The following is a 26,639-nucleotide window of genomic DNA, read 5'->3' on the forward strand; positions in this document are numbered from 1 at the left end:
TGTGTGTGTGTGTGTGTGTGTGTGTGTGTGTGTGTGTGTGTGTGTGTTCCAACTCCTACATATAAACAGACAAATGGCCCTCATGTTGCTTTCATACCTTTGTAAAGGGGGTGTCTTAGGGTTTCTATTGATGTGCTAAATGCCATGACCAAAAGCTACTCAGGAAGGAAAGGGTTTATTTCACTTTAGAATCCCAGATAACAGTCTATCACTGAAGGAAGTCAGGACAGAAACTCAAACAAGACAGGAACCTGGAGGCAGGAGCTGATGCAGAGGTCATGGAGGGGTGCTGACTGACTGGCTTGCTCCCCATGGCTTGCAGCTCAGCCTGCTTTCTTACAGAACCCAGGACTACCAGCCTAGGGATGGCTACACTCATAGTGGGCAGGGCCCTCCCCCTGTGAATCATGAATCAAGAAAATGCACCACAGGCTTGCCCACTGTCCAGTCTGGTGGAGATATTTTCTTAATTGATATTTCCTCTTCCCAAGTGACTCTTAGCTTGTGTCAAGTTGACACAAAATTAGCCTGTACAGAGGGCCTGGTTTGTTTGGTTTTTTTTTTTTACAGCTTTATAATATTCCACTATGAGGGCTATGCCATTCTTTATTGAATAAATCATTCGTAACAGACACTTGGGTCTTTGGCTCTAACCGTGCTGTCCCATGTGGCACTGTCTAGATACTTCATTTGGCATGTGAACAGGCTTAACCAGGAAGGGAAAAAAAAATTCCTAGAAGTGTTAAAGTTGAGTCAAAAGTCATTTGCATTTACAATCCAGTGGCTGTACCCATCTTTACCAGAAAAGTGCCGGGGGTGGGGGTGGGGCTGTTTGCCCACAGCCTCGCCAGCTCCATCTGTTACCAAGTGTTTCAATCCTTGCCAGTCTGCTGAGATGTGTGCTGACAGCTGAGTCACCATCCCTTTCTAAGAGTGCCTGGGTTTGGCTGGAGATCAGCAGGCTCGTCTCTCTTCCCCAGGCAGCTGATGGACCAGGCCAGAGTGACCCTTGAAAAGAGCCCATGCTTCCTACCAATCCTTCCCTACTCCCTAGCAGCAGGAGTGGGGTGACTCATGGGATGTCTGGAAGAGAGGGAGCTGCACCCCCTTTTCTCGGCACCTGCACACAAACGGAGCTTTTTCAATCCATCTGAGCCAGGACTCCAGGCCGTTCTGCAAGGCTTCAGAGGAGGATGAGCCAAACCTGAGCCACAGTACAAGTGGCATTTCTTGGCTGCTGCTGGCTAACGAGGGAAGCAGGGGGTGTGGGAGATTCCATGATCCTCCTGGCTGATCCACCCTCACCCTGTGACACCCAGGAATGGTTGTGGATGAATATTATTAAAATGTCCTCAAAAATCAAGGCCACATTGGAGCTGGGGTGGGCACAGTAGTTGAGCATGTGCCTAGCAAGTGGGAGGGCCTGGATCCACCCCAGCAAACAAACACAAACAAACCGAACCCACACTGGAACATCAGGTCTCCCGTTCACAGACAATAAAACAAACTACTGTGATCTTTAAACATTCCTTCATGATTTCTTTTCGTTGTAAGGGAGGGAGGTCCTGAGACTAGAACCCATGGCAGGGAGTGCACAAGCACCATACACTGATCTATGTCAGCAGCTTTTGGCTTTTTCAAGAAAGGGCTTTGTGTAGCCCAGGCTGGCCTTGAACTTATAAACCTCTGCCTCCTGACTGCCGGGGTTACAAATGTGCACCACTACACTGGTTTATAGTCCTTTATTAAAAATAAAGCCATGTGTGCTGATAACCCTCACCAGACAAAGACAGACAGGAAATGACACCTTCAGCCAGATCCAGGTTTGGGCACAGTTTACTGGCTGTGTTCAGTCCTGTTGTCCTAAGAGATGAGTCTAAGTCTTAAATTTTTTTTTGTCATCGTTTCAAAGTTTTACACAAAAATATATTTCTTCATTAAAATGTACACTATCTAACCATATGTGAGCCTATCTTATTAGGCGCTGTCTTAGTCACCGTTCTATTGCTGTGAAGAGGCACTATTACCAAGGCAACTCTTGGGAAAGAAAACATTTAACTGGGGGCTTGCTTACTGTTTCAGAGGTTTAGTCCGTTATTGTCACGGAGGGAAGCATGGGCCATGTAGGCAGGCGCTGGAACAGTAGCTGAGAGTTGCTACCTGACCCACAGGCAATGTCTTAGTTAGGGTTTGACTGCTGTGAACAGACACCATGACCAAGGCAACTCTTATAAAGAACAACATTTGATTGGGGCTGGTTTACAGGTTCAGAGGTTCAGTCCATTACTATCAAGACAGGAGCATGACAGCATCCAGGCAGGCATGGGGCAGGAGAAGCTGAGAGTTCTACCTCTTCATCTGAAGGCCTCTAGGAGAAGACTGACTTCCAGGCCAGGATGAGGGTCTTAAACCCACACCCACAGTGACACATCTACTCTAACAAGGCCACACCTACTCCAACAGGGCCACACCTACTCCAACAGGGCCACACCTACTCCAACAAGGCCACACCTCCAAATAATGCCACTCCCTGGGCCAAGCATATTCAAACCACGCAGGCATGGAGGGTAAGACTTTGCGTTTGGCATGAGGTTTTGAAACCTCAAAACCTACTCCCAGTGTCACACTTCCTCCAAAAAGGCCACACACCTCCTAGTCCTTCCCATCCTTTTAAAAGTTGCCCTCCCTGGTTGACGATGCACTCAATTCTATGAGTCTGTGGGGGCCATTCTTATTCAAACCACCACAGGGGAACAGCAGACTATGCGGCCCACCCTCCTTACATAGACTGTCCACTTCATGACAGTCCCTGACATCCATCACGGTCACCCTCTCAGCAAGACTGAACGCACATTGCCACTTGCTAGCATGCTGCTGCTGCTGCTGCTGCTTTTATTTCTACACATAGGACAGAAGAGAAATCTTTTAATATCCGTTTGTTCCTACTGCAGCTGTTTAGCTTTGTTTTTGTGGCTCTAGGATGACCCATGGTCTCATGGAGGTGCTCTACCTGTGAGCTATATGCCCATTCTTTGGGGTTTTTCTAAAATGTGTTTGTATTATCTTGTGTGTGTGTGTGTGTGCGCACACACACACACACGCTTCTGAGTGTAAATACAAGCTGCTGGGTCCATTCAGTGTTGCTCAAATGTGCACAAGTTTAGCACTGACTAGGTCACCTGTCACAGGACCATTCCTGAGGAGGACTGGGCCTCCCTCTCTTGGCAGCTGTTAATTGCCTATAGCTCCTCATGTAGGGATGTGGCCTTGTGAGATTTCCCCCCATCCACATCGGTAGGTCTTGTTTAGGTAGCCATACTGTGTAGTGGTACCTAATTAATCACTTAAATAGGTCCCTGCGGCGGCAACATGTTCCTCGCTACCCACCCCAGTGTTCTGGGTTCCTGAATGAAAGTCTCTCTCTCTCTCTCTCTCTCTCTCTCTCTCTCTCTCTCTCTCTCTCTCTCTCACACACACACACACACACACACACACACACACACACACACGGCCTTTATATTTTAAGAAGCCTTAAACAGCTCAATGGCTGGGCCACTTCCTAACCTCCATGTGACTAATCCACCTCCGTCCAGTCTTCCTGAGTTATTACTTACTAAATCCCACATTCCATCTTTGCTGCCCTGGACCCAGTTGGGCCGTCCTCTTGGGGCTATTAATCCCCAGCTCCTACATGGTGGCCATGTTCTCTGTCCCGCACCTTCTCAGGCATGGCATCTTTCCTCTCCTTCTCCTGGCATGCTGGATCTTCTTCTTTCTCTTCCTTCCTCTCTTTCCCTAGCCCCTGAATCCTAAAAGTCCTGCCCTGCCCAGCCATTGGCTGTCAACAACTTTATTTACCAATCAGAACCAACTAGGGGAAGGGTCCCTCCGTGTCTTATATGCAGATGTGTGGATTCTCGAACAAACAATTTTGGGGACCCAAATTAACATAATATAGGCAGCATTAGGCCAAAACCAGTATTATACAGTTGAGGTCTCCCGGGTGCTACCTCTCTGTCATGTCTAGAAGACACAGTCTGGCAGCAGACATTCTGGTCTGAGCCTTGGGTGTAGAGTTTTGTTATTGATGCATTGAGCAGGATTGAGAGTCCAGGGTCAGTTCTCTGCATTTTGGCCACAGTGGCTTTCCGTACTGGCTTCCATCTGCTACATTTGTGAGCATCCTCACAAGCAGTCAGCATTGTTAACCACACAAACAAGGGACCTCACTATCCATTTCCCAAACCAGGAAGAGTCTGGTGGCCATGGAGGAGGAGCTGTCTATATTCCCCCTTCCCAGGACTGGGCAAAGGGGCACAGAGTAGAAGGAAGCAAGAAGGATATAAGCTAGACATGAGAAAGAACTTCCCAACTCAGCGCATTACTTTTTTGCTAAAGAAATAATAAGACTGTGCTTTTTTTGGCCCAGGAAAGAGTACCACCATCCTGGAGGCTCCTGTTTGTCTAAATTTAGAGAGCCTGCCACACAGGTACTATCCCTTAAACTAGGTTGGGAAAGCTGAGCTGTTCATTTCTGTATCGTGGTGATTTCTCTAGGTGGAAGTCTTGGTTAGCTGCGGGGAAGGCCAGAAAGCCTGTAGTTTCTAGTCTTTGGTGATACCTCTGTGGTTGTCCATCCCTGGTGCAAATGCTGGCCCAAGATGGGAGGTGGAATGAGCTAATTCCCATGATTCCAAACCTTCCCCACCAACCTGTGTGCATAGCCCCGCAGTAGAAGCAGAGAGAAGCAAACACCACCTTCCCTGCCCCCGAGAGCCTCCACTGTGTGATTGTTGCTAAACGGGTTAGCTATGGGAACTTGCGTGTCTCATCAGACAGCATGGGAGGTTCTCCCCAAGAGGCACTGGACCCAGGCTTTGAAGATGAAGTAGGAACTTGCCTAGCATAAAATAGAGAAAGTGTTCTGGTAAAAAAAAAAAACAAGTGATTATGGCTGGCACACAGTGATTTTACATTTCTAACACTCTTTCCTGGTTAGATAACATCTCTGCTGTTATCTGACCAACCAAAACACCGTGCTAAGTCCCTTCTGTGATCATCATCATATGTAAAATGTCACAACGGATAAATAACATGAGGTTGCCGCCTGTGCCTTCTCCCTGTGTTTCTTTCTTTTCTCTCTAATGTGACAGAATGACTGACCCAGCAGCTTTAGGGAGGAGAAGTTACTTGGGTATCACAATTCCAGGGTAGGGGACCAGTCCGTTATGGTAAGACACACTTAAGGATGGGAGCCATCTTGCCTGCAGCAGCTGAGGAAGGGTGGGGCTGCTTGCTGGTCTCTTGGCAGATCAGGATGCAGAGCTAGAACAGGAAGCTGAGCAGAGCTATAGTCTTAGTGTGAAACACCCAGAGACTCATTTCTTCCAGCCAGGCTCCCAGCGTCTCAAACATTACCGCCTGTGGGGGACTGCTGTTCAAAAACATGAGCTTGTGAAAGCCATGTCCTGTTAAACCAAAACTCTATAAACTGGACCTCGGGATTGGAACCTAGCCTTTCTTGACACCCCCTCTTATTGATGGTCTGACCCTCATGTGCCCCAGCTGCTCTCCTATTGAAGAAATAACTGCACACTGTCTGGAGCCAGACTTCCACTTTTAGAGGCTAATACATCACTTATCCGACCCATGGTATACAGGTAGAGAAGGCTCCAGGTTGAAGCAACTTCTCCCCTGGGGTTCACCTCTCTCTCCCAGCACCCCATCCTGTCTCCAGCCTCCTGCTGGTTGAAGCGATCAGATGGTCACTCCAGTGGCCTTTCTTGTAACTCCCTCCCCACCCCTCATCCCAGTGGGAGCAGGCATTTCCTCTCCCCAGGGACCCAGGGCTTCCTGGCGGCTTTCAAAATGTCAGAATCCATTGTGGACCTTCTCTGTATTTCCAAGGGAGAACCAGCACCTCGGCCTCTGGGGAGCTCCAAATTACAAAGCAGGAGGGGTCAGGCTCCTGAACCCCTACTCCCCAGTCTGCAGGAGACCTGAGGTCTTTGCGAACTGGGGCGTGCTCTGTTGAAGAGAAGGAGGGGCAGCAGCCCCATGGGTCTGGGCAACAGAGGAATAGGGGAGACATCTTGCCTCCCAGTTCTTAGCACACCGCCACAGCAGGGAACCTTGGTTGGCCCTGACCCAAGCTTGTTAGTGATGTCAGAATAAAAACATCAACCACGGTGGTTAACTCCTCAGCCATGGAGATGTGCAGCTATTTGAGCCCGGGGTTCCGGGACCATAGTGTGTCAGCTGACAGTGCCGTGGGCAGGGCCAGGATGGCTCAGTCCTCACTGGCAACCTCCATCAAATGAGTAGTTAGCATGGAGCTAAGACGTTGCCCTCATCGAAAGGGCTTGTGGTCTCCTTGGGGGATAAAATAGGTCAGACTGTTAAGTAATGGCAGAATCCATGGCAACCATGCCCGGTACTTACTGAGCAATGTCAGTGCTGTTCTGAGTACTTCAGGACTGCCATCTCTCTCCCTCCTCAGCCCCACCCAGGGTAGTACTATCTGCACCCTGAATGCCTCAGCTGTGTACCCATGGATTGACCGGGGCATAGACCAAAAATACTCACAAAATTGTGCCTATACAGAACAATATAGACTGTCATTTTTATTACTTCCTACATCATGGAGCAACACAGGTATTAGGGTAATATTTCTAGATATGACTTAAAGCACAAAGGAGGCTAGGCTGGAAAGGTGGCTTAGTGGGTAGGAGCACTTGCTGAGCAAGCACAAGGACCTGAGTTCAAATCCCCGGCACCCCCATAAAAAGACAAGCCTATGACTCCAGGATTTGGGGCTGGAGACAGGAGGGTCTGCAGAGCTGGCTGTCTGGCCAGCCTACGCAGTGTGGTGAGCTTCGGGCTCAGTGGGAGTCCCTGCTTCAAGGGTATAAGGTAAAATGATGGAGGAAGACACCCGTCACCCTGCATCCTGCACTGGCCTCTGCAGGCACAAACATGTGACCTGAACAGTCAAGTGTATAACACACACATACATGCATACATGCACACACACATGTACACATGTACACGTACATACACGCAGAGCACACACCTCTGTTATCTCTGTGTGTGGGGAAACAGAGGCACAGAGATTTACTGAATCAATGAAGATTGGTAAATGCTAGAGATAGTCCTACCATCTCAGAGCCGACGTTCTCCGGGGCCTCAACCTGGAGTAATTGACCAGAAAATAAGATCGTCACCTCTTATGGTAAATGCCCCCCAGAGAATAGAGGAATAGACACTGAGCATCCCAACACAATGAAAGCCCTGATCACCAGACCTGCAGCTAATGCCAATTTTTTGCAAGAGGAAAAACGGAAAACCTTTCGCTAAAGCCAGGAACAGAGACTGGCAAGATGGCTCAGTGGCTCACAGTGCCCGTCACCAAGCCTGACAGCCCGAGCTTGGCTAATTAGTACATCACTAACTTGAGGCAGGAGGACTAAGAAACAGCGGCTCGCTCTTGTCACCACCCTTTCTGTCATCCACATCACAAAGGGCCTGTCTCTAAGGACGCACACCCAGCCCTGTCATCTGGCCTCTCAGACTCTTTTGTCTCTTCATCTGTCAGTGAAGACTGCAGATAGTTGCCCATTGGGTTAGGCCCTGCTGAGCACCAACTAGGCATTTATAAGAGATGGCTGGAAAACAGATGAAACTCAGTATGGCCACATCTCTGAAAGAGTTTACTGCCTGTCTCTCATCTCTTCATCCGCTACTTGGCTTGGCTTCTCAAAGCATCTCTCCAAAGTGAGCTAGATACAGACACAGACAGCAGCCATCACACTGTGATGTGAGGGTCTCAGAGGCTCTTGCACCCACATGACCAACATAGTCCACCCAGCTGGCCCTGGGAGATGCCATTGGCTCTGTTCTGGTTGACATCTCAGGGCGCCAATGGGTTCCTTTCTCCCTGAGCGCTAACTCTGATCTCCTGAGTCTTGAGATTAATCCCTCTCATACAAAGCCAATGCTTGATTCCCTTGCCTCACCTCACCTGGGTCAACCCACCCATGCCGAGTCCTGCTGCCCTTCAGACTTTCCAGAAACTTCTCCTGACAGGGTCTTCTGTCCACAGCAATGGCAGAATCTTGTCTCTGCCAATACCGTCTTCCCCTCCACCTGAGCAGTCTGTTTGATGACTCCTGGTCTTTATAGGCCCCTTCATCAAAAGACAGTCATCAGCTCCGGGAAAATGGCTTCATCACTAAAGTGCTTGCTGCACAGGCATGAGGACCCAGGTTCAAATCCCCAGCACCCATGTACAAAAGCCAGGCACCGTAATATACACCTGTAATCCAGGGCTGGGGAAACAGGGACGGGAGAATTGCTAGAACTCACTGGCCAGCTAGTCTAACTGATCAGCAGGCTCCATTTTAGTAATGAAAGAGACCTTGTCTCACAAAAACAAAAAAGGTGGAGAGCTATTGAAGGCGCCCAATAGTGACCTCTGGCCTCTGCGTTCACATGTATGTATACCAACGTCAGTGATACATACAACACATGTGCACACACCTATACACACACACCACATGCACACAAAGACACCAAGTCCTGCTTTCTTGGGGGTCGGAGCCAGGGCGGAACCAGGAAATGGAGTCTGAATGCCCTGTGCCAATGTTTGGGTTCAGCCCTGCGGGAACTTCCACAAATTCTGCTCAATGGTTTGTTTCCACAGCCGGTCCGCTCAGTGCAGGCTGTCCCACCTAGCGAGGCCATGACATTTGATAGAGAGCGAGGGGGACTTCTCTCAGTGCTGAGTCACTGTGTGACTCTCTATGGAAACCCTTTTCCCATAACCCTAGCTCAGGCCAAGCTACTCGCCCCTTTCCCAATTCATAGCTGTGGCCCATCGGCTTCCCCACAAAGATTCTGACAGCTCTGGAGAGGACCCCCCCCCCTTCCTTCCGTTACCTTTCCATGCTCCCAAGATATTTGAAAGGGCTAAAAACACATGTGCTTTTAACATGCATATTTAGCAAGTTCACACTCGGGACAAGACAGTGGGAACAAGCCATGGGGACTTGCAGGATCTGTTATTAAAATTAATTTCTAGAGGCACGTAGCCATTCTGGTGTGGTCACGGGGTCAAGTTCAGGGTTATCTAGGAACACTCAACTATCCAACAGTCTCTCCGGGATAGGGTCAATGTAAGTCTTCTTGCTTTGGGAGGTACACGTGTGTGCAGACACACATGCGTACAAGTGCATATGTGTACGGATGCTTGTGCACCTGTGTGTGTGTGAATGTGGAGGGCAGAGGTCAATGCTACGTGTCCTCCTCAATCTTTCGCCACTCTGTTTTTCCTTCTCTAAAGATCCATCCATGTATACATTGTATCTTGTTCATATGCATTCCCCAGTGTCCCTACCTCCATCTTCCTCCCAACTTCCCATCTTTTTGAGGTTTTGTTTTTATTATAACCCACTAATATAGTTAGTGCTGTCTGTAATAGATTGTTCACACCCCAGTGGATGAATCCACTTGGTTTCCTGAGTCAGAAATCTGAACCCATTTTGGCTGGACCAACTAGCCAGTTCATGTCCAGGGATCCAGCTGTCCTGTGTCTCAGCGATGGGGCTCTAACCACATGTTGGAACACCCACTTTCTCCATGGGTGCTGAGGGTTTGAACTCAGGTCCTCAGGATTGCACAGCTAACTCTTTAGAAACTGAACCATCCCTCCATTTCTCACATTCTAGCTAAAGGCCTCTCTCCATCTCAGAGATCTGAGCCGCCATTTCTCTCACACTAGAACAGGTCTAACTCCTGGGTGGTCCTCCTCCTCCTCCTTCTCACCCCAACAGACTGGAGCACAGTAGAATGGGGAGAGGTGACATGGTGAGTGGTTGCACGTGTCCACAGGGTCACTGCAGGGACTGGATCACTTTGGACACAATGCTTTGCCCACACCCCACAGAAATCTTTCTCCAGGTCCTGAAAACACTTGGTTCCATCCTCCAGGCAGCAATACGCTTGTGGCATGGATGCTGCACCACCGGGGTCCATAACTAGGTTAGGCTGGCTATCCCAAAGAAGTGGTCCCCACAGGTTGACAAGGGCTGCAAGAAGATCACAGTAGGCGGCGTCTAGCCCCTGTGGTGTGTTGGCCCACTGCCCGGCTTGGCCCTGGCTTGCTGTCCTCATTTCAGGACAAGTCCAGAACAGGCAGGTTGATGCAGGGCTGTCACAGAGAGGCTGTGGCCGATGCCAACAGGGAAGAACGGAGATGCTGGTTCAGGCTCAGCTCCAGGGCTCACTCACCTAGGCTAGATAACCCAGTCCTGACAACCTGAGTACTTTGTATCACAGTTATGACAGAGGGAGCCCAAAGTCAAGGTCTGGGCAAAATGACCCCTCTCTCTTTAGCTGGTAATTGCCAGTTTCATGATCACAGGGCCTTCTCTTTGGGTAAGGAAGTATCTGTCCCAGAATTCCCCTTTTCTACATGGCATCAGTCCTTTTAAGTCAAGGACTATATAATGACTACATTCTAATTTGTAGCCTTCATGGAGACTCTGTCTTCAGTTAGGGATACTGTATCAATTCCTTTCTGGTTACTATGACAAACTAGCCGACCAAAACCACTTGGAAAGAGGGGTTGATTCTGGCTCACAGTTTGAGAGACACAGTCCCTGGTAGAGGAGAAGGCATGGCAGCAGGAACCTGAGACAGTGAGTACATTGTCAGGAGCCTGAGGCAGCTGATTACATTGTATCCAGTCAGGAAGCAGAGAGAGAAGAACGCAGGTGCTCAGCTAGCTTTCTCCTTAGTATTCTGTCCCAAGACCCCAGCCCATGGGACAGTGACACTCACAGTTAGTGTCTGCCTTCTCACTGCAACTAATATCATCTGGACACTTCCTTTCTGGCATGCCCAGTGGCCTGTTTCCATGGCGATTCTACATCCTCGAAAGTGGATGACAGGTCAGGTGACAGTCGAGGTAGGTCACCGCAGTCACATTCAGAGGTGCTGACCTTTGGGACGATATAAGGATTTGAGAGGACACAGGTATTGGGAAGCACGGGTCCTTGGCCCCTGAGACATCTTCCTGTCATACTGAGGTCCTGGCTTCCTGACTCAAACACATCCTTTCTCCAGTTCTCACATTCTCCTCCCTGCTTCCCAGAGTCTGGGGATCCCTCATCGAGTGTTCCGAACTTCTGTGACCCAGACAGAAGGAAGCCGCCAGGCTGACTTGGCTTTTCTTACACCCCAGATTGTCAGTTGCTCTTCCTGTACTTACCAGGCTTAACCCAACTCCCCTCTTCCAGCCTAGCTTCCTGAAGATCTATCTTCCAACTACACCCCGCCACCTTGCCGCATCCTTTGAGAAAACATCTTGGAGACTCTCGGTCCTCACCCCCTCCCTCCCACAATCCTTGCAATCTCAGAGAGCTAGTCCTGACCTACTAAAGGCTTCACTTAGCGTTTCAGTTTCGCGGTGGTGTGAAAGCAATATTTATTCTGTAGGAGTTGTACTTCGGGGTTTGAGAGACTATACCACCCAATCATTGTAACCTGCTATCGGTGAGAAATCACCAGGGGGAAACACCCAGCCCTCTACAGTGAAGTTCCCTACCGAGCTGGAATGCATGACATTGTATCCTGTCAGGAAGCAGAGAGAGCTAGGTCTATCATGTCATGACCCCACGAAAAGTCTAAGCAACTCTGTTTCTTGCCCCTTGGCTTTCGTCTGCCCACCCATTCAAGCCAAGCTGCTTTATGGTTCTCTGTCCCCGCTAAATCCGGATCTGAGCAGTGTCCTCGGCCATACATTTAGGTCATTCCACATTTCCAAGGAGGTGTAGACTTTGTGTTGTTCAGTTCAAGCTAAGCCCACATGGTCCCACACATGTAACAGCTTAAATGTTAGAAATTCATCGCCAGGGTTCTCGAAGCTGAAGTCTGTCATCAGCTTGCCAGAGTGGCCTGGTTCTGGGTAGGGAGTGGTTCTTAACCTATGGGTGTGATTCCTTTGGGAGTCAAACAACCAACCCTTCCCCAGGGGTCTCCTAAGACCATCTGCATATCAGACATTTACGTTATGATTCATAACAGAGGCAAAATTGCATTTGTAAAGTCACAACAAAATAATTTTATGGTTGGGGGTCACCACCACATGGGGGTCGCAACATTAGGAAGGTGAGAACCACTGTGGGAAGGGGTTTTATTCTGGCTTGTAGAAGGGTCTTTCCTACTGTGTCTCTAATATGTGAAAGGCACATGTGGCAGGGAGAAAGCAAGAGAGGGGACAGAGAGACTAATCTCATCAGGTTGCTAATTCTAGCAGATGAAGGCCCCACCCCGATGAGCCCATTTAACCTATGACCTCCAAAAACACATGTCACCAAAAGATTAGGGTTCTGGCATGTAGACTCGGAAGGTATAACACAGCTTATGACAGGCCCCCCAAATGCTTATTCCACACAAGCTGGGGAAGAGGCAGCTGAACAAGGAGAAGGCGGATGAGGAAGTCAGTTTCCTGTATCTCTGGAGCCACATACACTGATTCAGCCAGCTGTGTGTTGAAAATATCCGGGGGTGTGGGGGGAAACTGTGACTGGAGGCTGGGATGAGACACAGTGGTAAAGCCCTGGCCTAGTGTGCGTAGACACTTGCCCATTTCCCCGAACCTGGAGGGTGTGTGTGTGCGTGTGTATGTCTGTATAGCTGTATGTCTGTGTATGTGTGTATATGTATGTGTATATGTGTGTGTATGTGTATGTATGTGTGTATGTGTATGTATGTATGTGTGTATGTGTATGTATATGTATATGTATGTGTGTATGTATATGTGTATGTATGTGTGTTATATATGTGTGTATGTATTTATGTGTGTATGTGTGTGTATGTACGTATGTATATGTGAGTATGTGTATGTATACATGTGTATGTGTATATTTGTATGTATGTATGTATGTGTGTATGTGCATATGTATGTATGTGTATGTATGTGTGTATGTGTATGTATGTATGTGTGTATGAGTGTATTTGTATGTATATGTGTATGTATGTGTGTATGTATATGTGTATGTATGTATGTGTGTTATATATGTATGTATTTATGTGTGTATGTGTGTGTATGTGTGTATGTATGTATGTGTGTATGTGTATGTATGTATGTATGTATGTCTGTGTATGTATGTGTATGTATGTGTGTATGTATATGTATGTATGTGTGTATGTGTATGTGTGTATGTATGTATATGTGAGTATGTGTGTATACATGTGTATGTGTATATTTGTATGTATATATGTGTGTATGTGTATATATGTATGTATGTGTATATATGTATATGTGTCCATGTGTATTTGTGCATGTACTAAGTATGCACAGACTTTTTCTCTTGTCATATTCCCCCTAAACTATGTAACATTAGAACTATTTACCCAATATTTGTAAGAGGGGATACATGGGTTGTAGGCCAATAAGATGGCTTTTTTTTTAATTTGAAGGGCTAGGGAACGGTAATTCTGGTGTCCATGGGGTTCTTAGCACCTAGCTCTATAGATACGAAGAGACAACTGGATCTTCTGAATCTTTGTGTAGATACATAAATGTATATGATATGAAGATTAAGACAAGAATGTGGCGCACACCTGTGACCCCTGCACTCTGGAGGTCGAGGCAGGAAGATCAGAAGTTCAGGGTTGTCCTTGGCCATGTAGTCAATTCGAGTCCCCAAAATAAAAGTCATGGGAATGAGCAGTTCTCTCCAAGGCATGCGTGTATAGAGTGTGTGGGTGTATACAGGGCACGAAGGTGTGTATACACTCATGCTTGTGGAATCATTATAGGAAGTACTGGTCGTGGTGACACTTGCCTCTTGCCCCAATGCCTGAGAGGTAGAGGCAGGAAAACAAAAGCTTCAGACCCACCTAGACTACCGGCTATCTCTAACAAACCAACTGCAGCAGCAGGGGAGGCAAGAGAGAACCTCAGATCAGTCCCTGCAACCCAAGCTAAAAAATAAACAAGAAAGTCAGATATGGTGCTTGTAACTCGAACTTGCAACTCACACTTACAGAAATCGAGATAGGTAGACTCCTGGGGTTCACTGGGCAACTAGCTGACACTACTTGTGAACTCTAGGCCAGGAGGAGGCTTTGTTTCAAAATAAAGTGCCTGGTGCCTGAGATGACACCAAGGTTGTCCTCTGACGCTACACATAAGTGCATGTGTACAACGTGCAAGTGCATACACACACACACACACAGACACACACAGACACAAAACCACCTGCAGGCTGGACTAAGTGCTGTAAAGATGTTTGACATCATGTGGTAAGGGTGACTAGAGAGAAGGTCACACAGCACTATTTCCTGGAAACTCTAGAAAGATCTCCAACCCAATGGCCTTTGAGAAAAACAGGCCAGTGGCTAAATTGGAGGCATCCTTGGCTTTAAGGACTCTCCAGTCTCAGTTTCTGTCACAGTCACAACACACTACCGCTAGCATGTACAGCCCAGGCCTGATGGTGGAGGCCCTTGACTCCCAAGCCTGATGGTAGAGGCCTATAACTCCCAGGCCTGATGGTGGAGGCCCATGACTCCTAAGCCTGATGGTGGAGGCCCATGACTCCAACTACTCAGGAGGCTGAGGAAAGAGGATGACAAGTTCAGAGTCACCCTGAGAGTACAAAGCTAGTCTGGAAAACTAAACAAAATTGCCTCAAAATAAAAATGTCAGAAGAGAGCTGGTGATGTAACTCAGGGGAAGGCATTCACTTGGTGTGTGTGGAAGCCTAAGACAGATGTGTATGAATGACACAGATCAGACCTGCCTCCTCCCTGCATTCCCTGTTACATGGCGCTGTGCCTACCAAGCAAACCACCAGGTTTCTCCAGCTCTAAGGATCATATTCAAAGCCTGATAGTTTCCAATCCATCATTGATTCACTCAACAAACATCTACTGGGTCTCCACATGGTATTCTAAATATTATAATTCATAGTCTATTCTAGATAGTCTTGACTCTATGACAGACATTGAAGAGGTCACCTTTGATCTCCTGCCTCCTTGCATCCGGATCGAATCTGTGACATTTTCCCATGCCGGGGTACATCTTTTCCATGGGCAAAGCTGTTGGTCTTGGGAAACCTTGCACCTGGCATCCAGAGAAGGTTGGGCCTGGCTTTGGGAAGTCATCAGGTGGCCCAGAGAAAACTCTAGAAAAAGCAAAGTCTTCATTTCTCAGTTAAGACACCATGGAGCTCATTTGATGCCTTCCCTCTCATTCCCAGTCTCCAGCCTCGGGCAAACAGTCCCCTACCAAAAATGGCAGCCCTTCCAGGTGCCCTCGCTTCCTCAAGGTCAAGAACTGGGAGACAGACGTGGTCCTCACTGACACCCTGCACCTGAAGAGCACGCTGGTGAGTGTTGGGACTAATTCATCTCACAGGAGGAGGCGGGGACAGCATCAGTGTTGGGGGATCCTGTGTATAGCAGTGTGATTCTGATAAACACTTCCTGTAGCCCACCCCCATGAGAGGCCAGGGTCCCCACCTATGCTGTGACAGCCAGAGGGTCACAGCTGGCATTGCCCCACACCTCCCTGGATGCTCTACCAATGAGTTATGCTATCAGTTAAAGCCTCTCTAGGTGAGCACCTTGCTCCTGGCAGAATTTAAGGGTCCTTCAGCATCCTTTGCCTCTTCCAGTGTGATCATGGATAAGGTATTGAGCCAGCCCTTCCTACATCTCACACTGTGGACTCTGTTCTATACCAGATTCTTAATACTCAACATTCCAACCCTTTGCCTCTTAAAGGAAATGATGTCTCTGTCAGCTAATGCAGCGTAACAAGCAGGCCCCAAACTCAGCAGCTGAAAACAACTGTTACTTTTTAAAAAGTCCACAGACTCACCCAGTGGCCCAGTGTGCCCAGCCAAGAAGTGCCTGATCTTGATGAGGTCTGCCTAACGTACCTGCAGTCCCCCTAAGATGACAGCTCAGGCCAGGCAGAGAAGATTCTGTTCTGTGTGACCTCTCCTCTTCCAGGAACCAAGCTTGAGTCTGTCCCCGGGGCTGCAGAAGTATGCAAGATATCTCTATTTTCTATTAACATTCAAGACTTCTCCAGTCCTAGGCTTGCAAATGGCCCAGGGTCACTCCTACTACATTCGATAGGTCCAGGCCAACCTGTACCCAAGGGGTGAGGGACAGGCTGCATCTCAGGAGAGGGGCTGTAAAATCACATCACAAAGAATTAGTGTGTATGGCAGGGAATAGCTACGGTGTCTGTATATCATCTATCAATGTATCTACCTATCATCTATCTATCTATCTATCTATCTATCTATCATGTATGTATGTATGTATCTATCTATCTATCATGTATGTATGTATGTATCTATCTATCATGTATGTATGTATGTATGTATGTATGTATCTATCTATCTATCATGTATGTATGTATGTATGTATCTATCTATCATGTATGTATGTATCTATCTATCATGTATGTATGTTATCTATCTATCTATCTATCTATCTATCATGTATGTATGTATGTATGTATCTATCTATCATCTATCTATCTATGTATGTATTATCTATATATCTATCTATGAATCTATTTATGTATCTATCATCTATCTATCTACATATCTATGTATGTATCTATCTATTATCAACTTGGATATCAATCTAACACAGGGTGTGTTCAGACACATCCTTTGAAGCTGGGGCGGAGCTCAGTCAAAGTGCTCACCTAGCACTTACAAAGCCCTGGGAGTGAATAAGCCACAGTACCCAGCGTAGAGGCAGAGTAGTGATACAGGGCTGTCATCTCTGTACCCAGGAGGTGGAGGCAGCGGGGTGGGAAATTCATACATCATTCTTTGCCTTGGCCCATAGATGGTGCTTGAGACCAGCCTGGGCTCCATGGGACCCTGTCTCAGCAGCGAGATGTTGTTGTTGATGATGAAGAAGAAGATGATGATGATGATAATGCCATCATTAGTTTTCTTTGATCAATTTAGAACGGTTTTTTTTTTCCTAGAACTGAGTATGATAGTACATAGCTGTACTTTGGCAGAAAGTCAAAAACTCAAGACCAACCTCAGGTGTACAGTGAGTTCAAGACCAGCCTGGGCTATATGAGATATTGCCTTAAAACAAAAACTAGATGATAGATGGATGGATAGATACATAGATAGATACACAGATAGATAGATACATAGATAGATAGGTGATACATAATAGAATTACTAAATGCTGGATGGAAGAGTTGTAGATAGATAAGCATATAGATTATTGATAGAATGATAATAGGTGACAGGTAGGTGATAGATGAGTGACATGTGATGATAGATGCATAGATACAAAGATAGACACATAGATAGTAGATACATATGTAGATGTATAGATACATAGACGATAGATATAGAGTTACATAGATAATAGATAAATAGATATGTAGATAGATGATAGATACATACATACATAGATACATAGACACATAGACACACAGATAGATACATAGATAGATAGATACATAGATAGATAGATACATAGATAGATACATAGATAGATACATAGATAGATACATAGATAGATACATAGATACATAGACACATAGACACACAGATAGATAGATAGATAGATAGATAGATACATACATACATACATACATACATACATACATAGATACATAGATAGATACATAGATACATAGATACATAGATACATAGATATATAGATAGACATATAGATACATAGATAGATACATAGATAGATACATAGATAGATACATAGATACATAGATAGATACATAGATAGATACATAGATAGATACATAGATAGATACATAGATAGATAGCTACATAGACACATAGATAATAGATATATAGAGAGATGATATACACATGATTAATGATAGGTAGATTAGTGATAGATGGATAGATGATTGATAACAGAGGATGCAGGTAGAGATGACAGAGGCACTAGGTTGTCGCACCAGTGGCTGTGTGTCCCAGTGAAAAAAAGCCCCTTCCCTTACTGACCAGCACAAACGACTTGGGCACCATAGTTCTCAGTCATGACACCTGCCAAGCCTGGTGGGGAGAAACCAGAATCTCACCCACATCCCTCTTGACCTCCAGGAAACGGGATGCACAGAGCACATTTGCATGGGCTCCATCATGCTGCCATCCCATCACATACGGAAGTCAGAAGATGTCCGCACCAAGGACCAGCTCTTCCCTCTAGCCAAAGAATTTCTCGACCAATACTACTCATCCATTAAGAGGTAAGTACAGAGGGCTGGGCAGCTGGACCACTGGGGGAAATGCTTGCAAGCGTGACAACCTGAGCTCAGATTCCCAGCACCCATGTGAAAGCAGAGCATGTTGGGATGTGTCTGCAACTCCAGCAGTGGGGAGTAGAGACAAGCAGATCCCTGGGGCTCACTGACAACTTAGGTTCAATGAGAGACCCTGCCTCAAAAAATAACCTGGGGAGAGTTAGAAGAAAACACTCACTGTTCCCCAGCTTAGAGGCTCTATCCAGCTTAGGGGTAGTAGAACAGAGCTCTGAACCTTTAATACACGCTCAAATGCATGTACACAAGCATATACACATGTGCATACACACACATGTGCATATACACATATGCACACATACTTGCATATATACACATACATACACATGCACACATACTCACACTCATACATACACATACACATACCTGTACATGCTTACACACATGCACACACATACACACACATGCATACACACATATGCACATACACCCCACACACATGTATACATGCATGCACACAAGTACACACATACGCACACACACGCTTACACACGTGCACATGCACCCCTACCCACACATGTGCCCATACGTATGCACACATACACATACTTACATGTACACACGCACTCACACATACACACACTTGCACCTCCCCACACACATGCACATACACATATGTACACACATGCACATACACCTACCCACATGCATGCATTTACACGTATACACATGCATACATGCTTGTGCATACACCCCCACCAGCACATACATGCACATACATGCATACATATACATGTGTACACACACGTGCACCCATACACACTCACTTGTGTACCTGCGCACACACACAGACACACACACACACAGAACACTCCCAGGCCGTCCCATTGCGGCCCCCTCTCTGTTCCTCCTCCCTTAGGTTTGGCTCCAAGGCCCACATGGACAGGCTGGATGAGGTGAACAAGGAGATTGAAAGCACCAACACCTACCAGCTCAAGGATACGGAGCTCATCTATGGCGCCAAACACGCCTGGCGGAACGCCTCTCGATGCGTGGGCAGGATCCAGTGGTCCAAGCTGCAGGTAGGTGGTGACACTCAGCCATCTGGGAGACCCTCTGGGAGGAAACAAACCATGGGGACAGATGGAGCTTTGAAAGAGATCCAACTTGGTAGGGGGCCTATCAGAACGCTGCTCTTTATTGAGGCTGTCCTTTTACTTGCTTCTGCCTGAAGGAGTTCACTTCTGTGTCCCTGGCTAGGAAGTAGCTTAATGTTACAAGTTGAATTTTTTTGTAGGATCAGGCTTTCTGTTCTGTGTTAGCGTGCGTTATACGTACTCGTGGGCTTTGTCATGACAGTTTGATTTCTATGAAGCATTTTGATCACGTTCCGTCCTCACTACCGTCCCTCGTCCCCTTCCCCTTCCCAGCTGACCCTCTCTCCTTCAGCATCCTATGTTTTATGTTTACATTTTGTGAGCTGCCGGCTTTGGTTAGCGCTGTTGGCATGAGGGAGGGGTGTGGTCACCTTTCCAGAGCTATACCACCAAAGGGAGTGAGAAGCCGTCAACTACCAGTAGCTCCTCGGGACAGAGTAGGGTCTCATGAGCCCCCACCTCCACCCTCTGTTCTAGATTATTCCATTTTTTTGCTTGTTTTCAAATGCCTGGAGGCCCCACAGAAAACATAGCCAGCCCATCACAGCTCATCCTTTTAGTTACATTTGCTCTCTATGCAAATGTATCTCCTCAGTTATTAGCATAAAAAAATAAAAAGCAATACAAAATACAGCCTAGACTTCAAGAGTGGGGAGGGGGCGGGGCGCTGGCTAACCGAAACTAGGTGCAGCTGCAGTGGACTCAGGGACCCCTGGAAAGGAACTCTGTCCTGGGGCTGCCAGGGAGAGAGGAGGTAGCCAGCGCTCCCAACATGCACTTTCCATAGGTGTTCGATGCCCGAGACTGCACCACAGCCCACGGTATGTTCAACTATATCTGTAATCACATCAAGTACGCCACCAACAAAGGGAACCTCAGGTGAGTTGCCCTGCTGGGTGGGACGGAGTGGGGTGATATCTCTGCAGCCTGAGATGGATGGATGCTGGTTCTCAGCTGCCAGGGGACAAAGCTGTCCCCTTCTGGGGAGGTGGCCCAGTTGGCTGAAATATCCTGTCATTCTTATCCCCTGCCCTTCCTCTGTTGGAAAGAAGAACAAAAACTGAAAGTCTGGCTGGACTCTAGTTCCCTGTCCCCCGCAGAGAGGACGGGAAACTAGTTAGGATTCCTGGAAAGAAGAAACTCCCATTTCTGAGTAGAGCCAGTTCTCTCAGCATCCCACCCTGCTCTGGCTGCCTCCCATCCTGCTCGGCACTGTGCCTTCCAGTTCTGAGGGCCCCTAGCCCCACCTTGGACTCTTGTACCCATACAAGGGACAGGGAGCCAGCTAAGGTGGGGGTAACTTGCTCTGTGACTTCTACACTGGCCTCAGCTGCTCCCTCTCAGCTGAGGCCCCGGCCACAGCTGGCTGCACTTGTCAATCCCACTGGTGACATCTGTTCCCCACCGCGGAATCGGTCCCAACTCAGAAACACCCAAAGCTATTTCAGGGATATTCCCATAGACACCCTCCCTCCCCCACCCACCCTGGGCTTCCCTGAGCTCATGCAGAGGGGGCTTGTCTGCCTCAGGCATGGATTTCCTTGCTCCCTAAGCCATCAGTAAGAACAGAAATCATTTGTGTGTGAGGAATTCATTGTAGGACTCTTTTCCTAAGTAACCTCACCCTGATACAGTATCAGAGACCTTTCCAGCAAGTGGTTACAGAGGAAGCTCAGTTGATAAGGTGTTTGCAGCTAGAGCAAAGGGGTCTGAGTCTGAATCCAGAACCCATGGTTTTAAAGCCAGATGTGGTGGTGAGTGCTTTGTCATCTCAGTGCTGGGGAAGTGGAGGTGGGGATTCCTGAGACTTGCTGTCCCTCCGGGATGGGTGAGAAACCTCGTCTCAAAAAGCAAGGTGGGCATTTGGTTCCATGTATGAACAGAGGGGAGAGAGAGAGAGATAGACAGAGAGAGACAGAGAGAGACAGAGACAAAGACAGACAGAAACAGAGAGACAGAGACAGAGAAACAGAGAGAGACAGAGAAACAGAGACAGAGAGAGACAGACAGAGGAAGGCAGACAGACAGACAGACAGACAGACAGACAGACAGACAGAATCTTCCAGCATATTCTAAGCCATGAATGTCAGTCCTTGCCAAGGCTAAGCCCTCAGGTTGCTCAGGGGCTGCTCTGGTAGTTTTCAAAGGACACTATGAGCCGGCAAGAAGAGGGGTTACCCCAAATTCTGCAGTTGTGGAACGGGGATCTTCATGAGAGCAAATTGAAAAAATAACCACTTAGGATTCCCTTTTAAGTTTTAAGCCTCGAGTCTAAAAGTCGTTCAGCAGACATAAGAGAATGTGTGCCCTGAGCAGAAATAGTCTATGCCGGAAGCAGCACCGGCCTGCAAACTGCCCTCAGGTAACTGAGCCCTAGGGAAGCAGGCGACGGAGGTGTGGCCATGCTTCCCATCCCCCTCCGTCTCTGTTCCCACACAGAAAGCGAGTATCACACCCAATGTGTGGCTCTGGTGTTTATAAACAGGCTTCTTAAATGTATGTGTGCACAAACAAGCCCTGGCTGGTGGCCACCTGTAGACGTAGCCATGTGTCTTGATGCCAGAGGGAAGGCAGCTGGCTTCAGGCTCTGTCGTCTCCCACAGGCTACAGAGATTTTTCACTACAAGACGTAGAACATCTGCCAGGGATGGCTCCATGAATTACTTCCAGCCCAGGTTCTAACCTCATCCTCTGGGATCAGTGATGATATCCTGCCCCACAGTTGCAAATGCTTAGATAGTAAGACCTACAGATCCTGCTCAGAAGTAGGGTCCAGTGAGCCCCAGCTAGGATGCTGTTTCTGGGAATAGCGTGGGACAGCAGAGAGGAATTCCAAATGACAGATGCAAGATAGTGTTCATATAGGGTGCGTATACCCTACAGTGTGTGGTGACACATACCTCTCAATCCAACCTCAGGAGGCTGGGGCAGGAGGCTCATAACTTCCTGCCTTCTATCTTGCACAGACCAAGGGTTATATTGGAGGAGCTGGTAACTTGGCCCCTTCCTCCAGCTGGAGCCCTGACATCTGATCTCCAGTTTTGTCACTGCGTCCTCCAATGGGCAAGTCCCGCCCTGATGACTTCCATCCTCTCCCTTCTCCCAAGGTCGGCCATCACTATATTCCCTCAGAGGACTGACGGCAAGCATGACTTCAGAGTGTGGAACTCGCAGCTCATCCGGTATGCGGGCTACAAGCAGCCAGATGGCTCTACCTTGGGGGATCCCGCTAACGTGGAGTTTACAGAGGTGAGCCTAGATGCCCCAAGCCTTCCCCCCGACCCCCGCTGGTCTCTCCGCCCACCTCTCCCCCCCTCCTCCATGCTTTTCCAGTTTAAAATTTCTATCCTAAAGGGTCCAGCCAGCAAGGAGCACAGGACCCACTCCTGAGACTTGCTATGGCATGTGACCACCCACAAATCCATCACACCCCTTTAGCTTCCCCCAACCCTCCCTGTAGAAGCTTCTATCCTTTTTCAGAGTTGAAATCAACCTATCAATGCCAAGCGCTGATCCTAAACTATTAAATAAATGGAAGAATAGCTAGGACCCCAGGGAAGGTCCGCCAGCCCCCCACCAATACCACCATTGTTCAGAGAAGTCACATCCCGGGACCACTTTTCCTGAGCTGACATACATGGCTCCTTTGTGTTTGGATCAGTAGTTTGAGCTGGAGCCAGGTTCAGTGACGCAGGCCTTTAGTCCCAGCACCTGAGAAGCAGAAGCAGAGGGACCTCTTGGAGGGAGGGGCAGTGTGTTGAGCTAGCCAACATTCCAGGAGCAGGCTTGACTGTCCCAGGTATCAGTATACCTCAGTGCTGGACCAAAGTTGACAAAGGCTACCAAAAGAACCAAGTCTGCCCATCCCCACTCCCAGGGTCCCTTCCAAGTGGACATGATGACTCTCAGTTCAGGGAAGAGACACTTTCCAAGGTACTTGGCCCACTGGTACAGGACAGCAGACAGATGCTAATGCCCAGGTACCCCTTTACTTATCCCACACCCACCCTGCTTTCCCCCTCTCCCCCTGTGTTCTGACTTCATATGCATAAGGCTTTTCTCATTGAAATGTGATAATCCTGAGAACCCGGCCTCCGTAACCAGGGCAACCAGGAGCCGCACCTGTGCACTCAGAGTCTGGCCCAGACTCCCCAGACTCTGTTCCACTTGGCTGAGCGCTAACTGCTAAGCGTGTAGTTGGCTGACCTTGCCTCCTTAGCCGAACACGACTGTGGACCGCAACTCTTTCTTCGCTATCTGTGTCCAGAATCTTCCGTGGCCAGGATGCATTCTCCTGGCTACTGCACACGCAGCACAAAGAAACACCCCAAACCTGGCTGCACGGTTATTTGGAACCCCGATATCATTTTTCTGATAGTGACCATGCACACATGTGGATGTAAGCATGCTTCACAGTGGACTCCAACCAAGAGATCTCCAAGGTGACCACAAAACACAAACAGACCCAAAAGCAGACACGGCTCATTCATACTCTTTAAAAATAATTTATTTAATTTTATTTTACGAACATTGGTGTGAGGATGTCAGATCCCCTGAAGCTGGAGTTACAGCTGTGAGCTCCCATATGGGTGCTGAGAATCGAACCATGTCCTCTAGAGGAGTAGGTAATGTTACTAACTTCTGTGACACCTCCCCACCCACCCACCCACCCCCATTGTAATCTTATATTGAGGGTATTTTGAAATTCTAATAGTAGAATACAAGAGAGTGGAACAGGTGAGCATGTTGTTAAATTCAGAAACTTAATGGATTAAATATATTTAATTTTACTATTAATATCTTGTCTCAATGTATTCACGTCAGTAATTTTGTCATTCTTCATGGTGGTACACGCCTGTACTCCCAGCACTCTGGAGACTGAGGTAGAGGGGTTGTGAGTTTGAAGCCAGCCTGAGCGACATAGTGGGACTCTGTCTCAAACTCAAAAGTGGGGCTGAAGAGGTGGCTCAGTGGGTAAAGGGCTGGCTGCACAAAGATCCCAGCGCCCGTGTAAAGAACTGAATGTAGTGACACATACCTGTCATCCCAGCACAGAAGAGCTGGAGACAGGGGGATTGATCTTAGTCTAACCAAACCACTGGGCTCTGGGTACAGTCAGAGGCCACGTCTCAGAAAATATGGTAGAGCCTAGCACGGTAGCACACACCTTCAGTCCCAGCACCCTGGAGTCAGAGGCAGAAGAACCTCTGGGGTTCTGAGGATAGCCTGGTCTACATAGTTCCAGGATAGCCAGGGCTACATAGTGAGATTCTCTGGGCTGGAGAGATTGTTCTGTGGTTGAGAACACTGCTGGATCTTCTGTAGGATCTTGGTTCAATTCCCATGGCCCACATCACAACTGGCTATCATTCCAATTCAAAGAAACTTAACGCCCTCTTCTAAGTACCGCAGGCCCCAAGGATATGCCTGGTGTGTAGACATACACCCAAGCAAAGCATCCACATACATTAACTAAAATAATAATAATAAAATACAGATATTTTATAAAAAGACCTTGTTTCAAATAAAATCCGGTGGAAAGCATTCACACATAAACTCATACACAATATACAAACACCACAGAAAGAGAACTTAATAAGGTAATAAAATATATACAATTAATACACTAATATTAATGTTTAATACACTTTATTATGGTCCATAAACACAGGTTTAATATATTTAGTAAGTGAACAAACGTCACCTTATTTAACTTTAGTATCAAACGTCTGATTAAAATCTCAATCCATTATTGACGAATTTTTACTCATATGGGGTACGTTGTTGGATTTCAAATTCACAGTTTAAAACGTGAGTGTTAACAAAACGGAGCCACACTTCCAAGCTTTTCTTTCTTAATGAAGCTTCCAAAACGCTTTATCTCCCGAGTCTCGCTGTGCCTGTGGACAGCTGTGCCTGTTTTCTGCAGAGAGCCGCCACGGCACTGGACATTGTGACCCTTAACACCACACATAAAAGCTAGCCTGTGGGGGATGCCACAGTCAGTCAGACTCGGCCTTCATCCCCTCCGTGTGCACAGCCAGTACGAGAAACCCTTTCTGGATCAGGCTGGCCTGTGTCCTCTGGAGAAGTTGCCCTGGGTCTATGGTGAGGTCAGACAGAGCTTGTAAAGGTGGCCCTTCTTTATTTATTTACGTATTTATTATCTTTTTATTTATTTAGAAGCACCACTTATAACTGAGAGGCCTCTGAGGGCTTGCATGAAGACCTCAGCTCGCCCCCCTCCCCCTCCCCCATGTCTGCTGTGTGCTGTGTTTGGAGGGGCAGGGGCAGACGTGACTGAAGGTTTCTGTTTGTAGATCTGTATACAGCAGGGCTGGAAAGCCCCAAGAAGCCGCTTCGACGTGCTGCCTCTCCTGCTCCAGGCCAACGGCAACGACCCTGAACTCTTCCAGATCCCACCAGAGCTCGTGCTGGAAGTACCCATCAGGCATCCCAAGTAAGAGGGAGTGCCCTTGGGGAAGGAGGTTCCCCCCATTACCTCCTCTGTCCATCTTATGTCCCCTACCTCAGGTTCTCTGTAGCCCCCAACAGATAGCAAGAGGGTCCTGGGTCTCATCCTGGCTGTCAGGCTGGGATACGAGGATCCTTCTGAACCATCCTGGACTACCAGATGCATCTATTTCTAAGCAACACCATGACCTGCCCTTTGCCCAGCCCTTGGGGTCACAAGATTAGACATACCTACTGTCTTGCTATAAACACAGACATTCAATAGAGGTAGCTGCATACAACGTCTGACCCTTGGGTAAACCAAGTTCAGACAGAATCTAGGGCCCAGAAGTAGCTAGGAGACCAAGGTCAGACAGAGAAGCAGGTGCACTTTCAGAGTGAAAATCACGCTAGGCTAGTGAGATGGCTCAGCTGGTAAAGGAACTTGCTGCTAAGCCTGACTTCAGGAGTTCGATCCCGGGGGCCCACACAGTGGAAGGACAGAACTGACTTCTATTAACTGCCCTTTGGCGTACACACCCAAATAAACATAATTATAAAATGAATGAAGGAACATTACCCTGAGGTGCCAGACCGGGCCAAACCCAGGGAGGTTGCTAAGAAACTTAAGTCATATGCAAAATAGATCTTTAAAAATCCAGTAAATTATTTTTAATCTGTGCAGAGCTACATCTCAACTTCCTAAATAAACACAGGATCAGCTCAGACCTGACGTGAGG

At 47.6% G+C, this 26,639-nt stretch overlaps 1 protein-coding gene across 1 annotated transcript in view; it reads left to right on the plus strand.

Moving 5' to 3' along the window:
- Nos1 (nitric oxide synthase 1) overlaps window positions 1–26,639 on the plus strand; it is an 87,799-nt gene that overhangs the window by 12,219 nt on the left and 48,941 nt on the right. Inside the window, exons 3-8 of the mRNA XM_028765459.1 lie at window positions 15,270–15,398; window positions 18,132–18,277; window positions 19,209–19,371; window positions 20,234–20,325; window positions 22,554–22,695; window positions 25,767–25,906. Coding sequence (XP_028621292.1) covers window positions 15,270–15,398; window positions 18,132–18,277; window positions 19,209–19,371; window positions 20,234–20,325; window positions 22,554–22,695; window positions 25,767–25,906 — 812 coding nt within the window. The remainder of the gene's footprint in view (window positions 1–15,269; window positions 15,399–18,131; window positions 18,278–19,208; window positions 19,372–20,233; window positions 20,326–22,553; window positions 22,696–25,766; window positions 25,907–26,639) is intronic.

The sequence above is a fragment of the Grammomys surdaster genome, unplaced genomic scaffold (genome assembly GCF_004785775.1).
Source record: "Grammomys surdaster isolate TR1022 unplaced genomic scaffold, NIH_TR_1.0 164, whole genome shotgun sequence".
NCBI lineage: Eukaryota > Metazoa > Chordata > Mammalia > Rodentia > Muridae > Grammomys > Grammomys surdaster.